Source organism: Cetorhinus maximus, chromosome 11 (assembly GCF_964194155.1).
Source record: "Cetorhinus maximus chromosome 11, sCetMax3.hap1.1, whole genome shotgun sequence".
Taxonomy (NCBI): Eukaryota; Metazoa; Chordata; class Chondrichthyes; order Lamniformes; family Cetorhinidae; genus Cetorhinus; species Cetorhinus maximus.
This window is the reverse complement of record NC_135889.1, coordinates 32,063,414-32,071,601: the sequence shown is the minus strand read 5'-3', so window position 1 is coordinate 32,071,601 and position 8,188 is coordinate 32,063,414. Positions and strand designations below refer to the sequence as shown.

General features: G+C 42.2%; 1 protein-coding gene across 1 annotated transcript; it reads right to left on the bottom strand.

Moving 5' to 3' along the window:
• Positions 1-296: 296 nt before the first annotated feature.
• LOC144686489 (gamma-crystallin S-1-like) lies at positions 297-4,340 on the bottom strand. Its single transcript, XM_078551762.1, has 3 exons — positions 4,275-4,340; positions 3,932-4,174; positions 297-646 (listed from the first exon to the last, which is right to left on the bottom strand). Exons 1-3 carry the CDS (start codon positions 4,281-4,283, stop codon positions 371-373), a joined length of 528 nt encoding a protein of 175 aa, XP_078407888.1. The 5' UTR covers positions 4,284-4,340; the 3' UTR covers positions 297-370.
• Positions 4,341-8,188: the final 3,848 nt, after the last annotated feature.

The window sequence follows — 8,188 nt, the reverse complement described above, 5'->3', positions numbered from 1 at the left end:
CTCTATTAGCTGGATGATATTTTCTTAATATGTGATCTGACAATTTCTATATGTGTTCCTTTCATGATGAGCTGTAGTACTTTGGATAAAACATGGTAGGGAAACCGTCTATCTGAACATCACAGAATGGATAGTCACTGGTTTAAATAAAAATTCTGTTGCAAAATCTTATATTGCTATGTATTTTCTCATTTTCAGTGTTATGGGAGATACTTATTTCTCAGTAATTATTGTAATCACAAGATCATAAAACGTCTGGAGTGGCAGAGGCACAAAAATCACAATCCAAAGAAAAGTAAGTTTTAATGATATCACCTTTATTATGTTTCACAATATTTCAGCATGAGAAAATCTAGCTTTCAACAAGGAATTAGAAATCCCTCATGCGCCTGAAAGATCCAATAGTTGAGTTGTAACCGCCCCAGTCACTGTATCTCCTGTATTCACCAGGTCTCAGGAAGTACTGTCGGCCTCTGTAGCTGGGATGTTCATAGAAGATCCAGTAACCGTCCATCACTTGGCAGGAGTGGATGTCACGGTAACGGAAACAATCGTAGACAGCTGGACAGTCATCCATGAATTCCATCATCTGTCCTCCAAAGTCAGGTCTCTCGTAAATCCTCATTTTGTAGGAGCCTCCCCGGTACTGTAACATAAGACATATAACATGCATGAGACAGCAGCAGAGACGTGTGTGATATGTATTGAAAAGAGTGTTCCAAGATTGGAGCACTTTAAAACAAGTAATATGAACCACTGCTTTACTTGACATATATAATGACTTGGACTTAAGTCTACAGGGCACAATTTCAAAATATGCAGAAGACACAAAACTTGGAAGTATTGTGAACAGTGAGGAGGATAGTGATAGACTTCAAGAGGACACAGACAGGCTGGTGGAATGAGCGGACAGGTGGCATATCTAATTTAATGCAAGGACATGTGAAATAATATCTTTTGGTAGGAAGAGCGAAGAGAGACAATGTAAAATAAAGGATACAATTCTAAATGGGGTGCAGGAACTGAGAGATGAGGTGGGGAGGGTGCGCAGTGGTATATGTGCACAAATTGCAGACGGTAGCAGTGCATTTAAATGTAAAGTGAAAAATGTATATGAGAACCTGAGTTTTATAAATAGAGGCATAGAATGCAAAAGCAAGGAAGTTGTGATGAACCTTTATAAAATTTTGGTTTGGCCTCAGGCGGAGTATTGGGCAGAATTTTTGCTGATTGGGCAGATGGCCCAATGTTGGCTGGAAAAGTAGGTCATCGGCATGCACAGGTGACCAGCAGGACTTCCCTCTCAATTTTATGTGCGGCAGCTAATTAAGTGGCTGCCACTGGGGTTACCACCCTAGTCAGCACAGCAGCAGACCCCCCACACGGCAGCAGGAGTTGATCCACCATCAGCAAAATGCCAAACGCCTGGTAAAATTGCCCTTAATAGGACCTTTGCATATACAAATCCTATGCCTGCCATTGCTAAAATTCCCCGATACTGGGAAATGGCTGGGGAACCGATCTGACATGGCTCCCTGCGAATTTCCCAACTACCTCGCCTCCCTTCATGCTTCCTCAGGGCTGGTAAATTCTGCCCATTGTGCCCAGTTCTGGGCACCACTGTTTAGGAAAGATGGGAAGGCTTTAGAGAGGGTGCAGAAAAGATTTACAGGAATTGCTCCAGAGTTGAGCAACTTCAGTTACGTGGATCGGTTGGAGAAGCTGAGATTCTCCTTAGAGAGAGAAGGTTGAGGGGGATTTCATAATTCAAAATCATGAAATATCCAGACTGAGTCCATTGGTGAAAGAGTGGAGATGCAGTGGACACCAATTCAAAAAAACCAAAAGCACATGACGAACAAACTTCTTCACAGCAAATAGCTACAACGTGGAATGCAGTGCCTTGCAGAGCTACAGGAAAGGGCAGCAAAGAAGGATGCACTAAATTTTTCTAGCAGATTGCTGGCAGTGGCTTGACAGGCCCAATAGCTTGTTTCTTTGTTGTAACCATTCTGTGATTCCAAATATGTGTGCCTATATGTATAGAAGGTAGACGTTTAAGTCTTCAGAAACAGGTTACAAACAATTTACCTGATGCATCCAATTGCCTTGAAGCCATTAGCAACATTGCTGATAACTTACAAAGTTGAAACACAAGTCATTTCAATATAGGAACATAGAAGCATAAAAAATAGGAGAAGGAGTAGGCATTTTGGCCTCTCATGCCTGCTGCACCATTCAATGCCATTTTCCCACAGTCTCCCCATATGCTTTAATATCTAGAAATCTATCGATCTCTGTCTTTAAAATACTCAATGACTGAGCCTCCACAGCCCTCTGGGGTAGAGAATTCCAAAGATTCACCACCCTCTGAGTGAAGACATTCCTCCTCATTTCAGTCCTAAATGGCCTACCCCTTATTCTGAAACTGTGTTTCCTGGTTCTAGACCACCCCCTAGCCATGGGAAACACCCTTCCTGCATTTACCCTTTGAAGCCCTGTAAGAATCTTGTATCCTTCAAAGAGATCAATTCTCATTCTTCTAAACTATAATGAATATGGGCCCAGTCTCCTTAATCTCTCTTTTATTTGCTGAATATAGTGAGTCACAACAAGTTATTCTAACTATGTACAAATCATTATTGAAGTTACAGCTGGATTGTTACTGGTACTTCTTGTACCCATCTACTAAATGGATATTGATGCACTGGAGAGCTTTCAGGGAAAAGTGAGAAGAATTTCATTGTGGAATGTAGGATTCTCAGTTATGAAAAAAAGACATTCAAAACTGAACTTCATTTCATTGGAGAAAAGGAGACGAGACAAAATATGATACTTCAAAGTGCTGGAATAGCTAGCTACTGCCTTTAAACCATGAATATCTTCATTACATTATCTTGGGGATCAGAGGAAACTGCTGAACCTTCCACTTGGATATTAATCAGGTTTGGTCAAGTTCCCAGCAGGGCAAAGTCTTAAGTGAAGTTCAGGCCTAATTATGATGGTGATGTGACAGAACCGCTCTTCAAGACTCCCTGCCTCAATGAACATTTCAATAGTCCTTTCAGCAAAATATTGAAGGCCTGCCTGTGCTTAGGCGCAGTTCACCCACAGCACTCTCTGTACCAATGTTAGCACAATCAAGATTTGGAACCCTGGTCAATCTCACCAAGAGGCGGAGAAGTACATGCAAACACAATGAATGATTGTATAGATTTATACATTATGGGGAGGCTGTGGCGTAATGGCATTGTCACTGGACTGGTATTCTGGAGACCTAGGGTAATGTTCTGGGGTCCTTGGTTCAAATCCCACCATGGTAGATGATGAAATTTGAATTCAATAAAAAATCTGAAATCGAAAGTCTGATGATTGTTGTAAAAGCCCACCTGGTTCACTAATGTCCTTTAGAGAATGAAATCTGCTGTCCTTACCTGGTTTGGCCAAATGTGACTCCAAATCCACAGCAATGTGGTTGGCTCTTAAAATGCTCTCTGAACAAGGATTAGGGGTGGGCAATAAATGCTGGCCTAGTCAGTGACACCCACATCCCATGAATGAATAATAAAAAAAATGCAATTACAGTGTGCCTATTGCAAATTGGTGACTAATCAGAAACATGTCAATATAGTACAGACAGGATTTTTAGTTTCACCAGGCTGTTTCTTGCTGTATTTGAATCTTTTTCAAACATTTGAAATAGCACAAAGCAGAATAACTAAAATTTGTATTTGCCACTAATGACAGTGAAAGGGAGTGAGAACAGTTATGTATTATTAATATTTTACTGTTCAATTAACATAAAACGCTATTGCATAATTAATGAAATGGCTGGGAATATATTGCATAAAATAACAGTAAATTATTAATGGGCCATATAAATATAAATCATATCAGAAAATGATTTGAAAATTATAATTAACGTAATTACGTGTGGGTAGCAGCGACATGACTTGATGCAGTCATTGAATCCCATCCAGCGCTGGTAGTCAGGATATTCTCCCCTGCTCAGGACATATTGGTATCCCATGTAATTGGGTTTCTCATACGCCACCCACCAGTCACTGTCAACACGGATGGAGTTACAGCGGCTGAAGTAAGGGGACAGGTCAGCACAGTCAGTACTGCACTCATAGTGCCGTCCCTGGAAGTTCCTGTCCTCGTAAAAGATGATCTGCGGGAAATAAAATGACACAATTGAATCGATAATATCCCAAATTTGATATATTTTAGAAAACATTAGCAAGTGTGAGAAATATGAGGCTAAGCCTTACCTTGCCCATTTTGAGCTTTCCAGTCAGTCAGGCAACAACCTGGACATAGCACTGTTTGATACAGCTCGATATTTATACGCTGGACAGAAACGGCACTGTAGGGAATACTTTTGTTATTCTAATAGTTTCAACAGTTTATATCAGCAAAAAAACAAATTAGAAAAAAGACTATAGTCATTGCAGACAAAATCCCCTTATTCAGGTTTATAGATAGGGCACTGATTCTTTTCATTCTGCTTTGATGCTGTTTTAATTGTTTGTGAAAAAATGCAAAGGTCTAGAATGCTAAGTGCATTTATGTTGAGTCCAGTAAAGATATTGTAGCTGCAAAATTTGGCTCATCACTGGGTAGTTGCAGCACTATGGGAGCTAGAAGGGGAAAAAATGATGTGACCCTTTTTGGTGCTGTTCACTGATTGCCATTTTTTGAAGTGCGATAGCATAGACGTCCCTTACATGCAACAGAAGTATGCAGAGTTGACAGATCATCAGGTTAATAATCACTTATTTGACGCTGATTTGACACGCCCTGCCATTTTTGAGCCTGCAAAGCTGTCCTTTCTTAAATGTACACAACATAACATGCAGTCAATTGCACAACTCGTGATCCTTACCTAGAAAAGAAAGCTGGCTGGAGACCTCCATATCCAACATGGGAAACTGCTCTCACTTGTGTCTCCTTTGTTTTTGAAAATATGATTTTTAACTTCAACTGACTGGGAATTTTGCAATTTGAACTGGGACAGAGCAAACTGCTTAACAATGCAAGGCCACATTCCAAGATGAAGGTGAGAAACAAACAAATCACCCTCAGAGAAGTGTGAAGAGAGTGACATTTCATAAAATCCAGACACCCAACAAAACTTGTAACTGTCTAAGGAAGAGACATTAAAATGCAAAGTACTGTATATTGAGACAATGGCTGCCCCAGATGGACACACCTAAAACCTCTTGGAAATACACCATGGGTGAAGTATTTCGAGGCAAGGCTACCCAGCCACAGAAGATAGATTGCAAGTGACACAAGTGTCAAGAAAGTCTTCAGCAGTGGAAACAGGCTGAAGGTTGCTCCCTCTTTTTTTTGGAATAACAGTGTCACCCAATTCAAGAAGGTAACTCTACCCGAAATCTATCAATGAACTGAGATCTTGTAATAACTGCATCATCTTCTATATCTGACCGCATCCGAGAAACCAGCTAACTTAAATCGGCTGCAGCCTTTAAAATCTACACCTCAAGGACAATTGAAGGACACTTAACCATATATTCTTTTACCATTTTTTTATTGGACTCTAACTCCCCTTATTCCTGACACCTGTGTGTGTGTGTGGGGGGAGGGGGGCCTATAGGCTGCATGAGGGCCAAATGCTTGACATTGCATTTTTATTATTCATCATGGGTTTAATGGTTAATAAATGTGTTCTTTCTTTGACTCAAGAGCCCGTTCACCCTTTCTTACCTGGTTGTAACACTTGGATGATGGGAGAACCACAAGTAACTTCTGTTTTAATAATATGGTTTCCTACATTCCAGAGGAGAACAGACTGTGGGCACAAAATTGGATTTGACAGAGCCTTTTGTTTGGATGGTACAGGTGCTGTGTGGGCACCAAAGTGGTATCTTGTGTACAATCCTGCCACAAATTGTGCTGGATGTCATCTTGGTGGAAGTGTTTGCATGTGGGCAGCTACCAACCTCCAGAAGTATGCAGAGCAAGCAGATCATGATGTTAAGCAGTAAGCAATTCCAGTGGTGCCAGTTTGGTGCTCAATGTTCCAAAAGGCATCGTCTCCTAACCTTGCACAGCTGAATATGAGTTAAGCAGCAGGAAGGACCTTCCCCACCACCAATGTTATTTAAAAAGATCATCAACTACTTGCAGGCAAGCTGCGAATTGATTGCTGCTGGCTGTTGTCATGATTCTATAAGTTTTTGGTCCTTTCTGTAGTAGTAGGGTAGGTAGATGAGGTGGTTAAGAAGACAAATGGGATACTTGCCTTTATTAGCCGAGACATAGAATACAAGAGGAGGGAGGTTATGCTGGAACTGTATAAAACGCCAGTTAGGCCACAACTGGAGTACTGTGTGCAGTTCTGGTCATCACATTATAGGAAGGGTGTGATTTCACTGGAGAGAGTGCAGAGAAGATTTAACAGGATGCTGCCTGGGCTGGAGGGTCTGAGCTATAAGGAAAGATTGGACAGGCTGGGGTTGTTTTCCTTGGAGCAGCGAAGGTTGAGAGGGGACCTGATAGAGGTGTATAAGATTATGAGGGGCATAGAGAGGGTGGATAGGAAGGCATTTTTTTCATTAGTAGAGGGGTCAATAACCAGGGAGCATAGATTTAAGGTAAGAGGTAGAAGGCTAAGAGGGGAGTTGAGGAGAAATTTTTTCACCCAAAGCGTGATGGGAGTCTGGAACTCACTGCCTGAAGGGTGGTTGAGTCAGAAACTTGCGTAACATTTAAGAAGCATGTAGATATTTACTTGCATTGCCATAGCCTCCAGGGCTATGAGCCAAGCACTGGAAAATGGGATTAGTGTAGTCAGGTCTTTGTTGACCAGTGCAGACACGATGGGCCGAATGGCTTCCTTCTGTGCTGTAAAAGTCTATGAGTTTAGTTTAACGTTGTAAAAATCTACAAGAAGTGGTTTGGCAGGTGCTAAAAGATTTTTTGCTGTCTTCAAGGCTTCTGCACAAACCAGTTACTCCCTGACATGGGTTCACTAGTAGGCATTTCCTTTGGAATACAGCATGATTGTGAAAATGAACAGAGACAATGCAGAGCAGAACAAGCTTCCTGAAGTGGAAGGAGGAGGAGGAGAAAGGAAAAAGGGCTCTCAGCAGAAGGCCATATCTAAGCAGGGTATTCAGAGAAGAATCCTCCTACCTAAACCTTAGCAAGGACCAATGTGTAAGATGTCTGCGTTACAATAAGGACAGTCTATCTGAAATCTGCCACCTGCTGCAGCTACAACCCTAACCTCAAAGCAGGGCAAGGATGGCATTGCCAGTGGCTCTGAAGGTGACTGTGGAGATGAACTTTAGTGCTTTGCAGGCTAATGCTGGAGATATTTGTAACACCTCACAGTTTGTCATTGACTGTTGCATTAGGGTTTGTAGTTCTCTTTTCAAAGACAGCTAATTACATTTTGTTTTGTCTTGCCAGAGACCAGCAGATGAAGGGAGCACATGTCTTTGCTATGATTTCAGGCTTCCCCATGGTGCAGGTTGCCGATGGCTTATGCTGTTTGCTTTGCGGTTGCTGCACATCAGCTCTTTTCTTTGGTGCAGGTGAGCAGGATTCCACTCCCTCAATGCTCAGCTGGTGTGCAACAATAGGCAATGAATCGTGCAAGCCCGTGCCTGCATGTCTGTCGTGCCAGCTGAATTTAAGCCACCACAGAAAACCAAAGGTGGCTACTGGACAACCTGGGCTACCCACTGACAACAGGGCTGATGACTCAGGTGTGCAACTGCATACAGTGAAAGCCGTCCTACCATACAAAATGTGAACAGGTCATTAGCGTACCAAAACAACTGCCTGAACTAATCTGGATGAACCCTGCAGCACTCAGCAGTGAGTGTCAGGATTCAGGGTGGCCTGCTACATGCGCTAATCTGGCCATGATGGGGACAAACCAGGTCACCAGCTATGGAGGTACGGCCAGCAGCTGAAGAACAGAAGCGGGAGGAGGATGAAATGGAGGAAGAGGAGGCAGAGAAGGATGAGGTAGAAAAGGAATAGGAAGGAAGGAGGCAACCGAGACAACCTCTTTTTGTTCGGCCTATCAATGAAGACCTGAGTCAAGTGCAATGCCAGTAAGCACAACTCCAATTCCCTATTCCCCAACAGTCCCATACCTTACCTTTGCTATGTCACTAACCATTGCAGTGTCTATTTGGCCGCAATT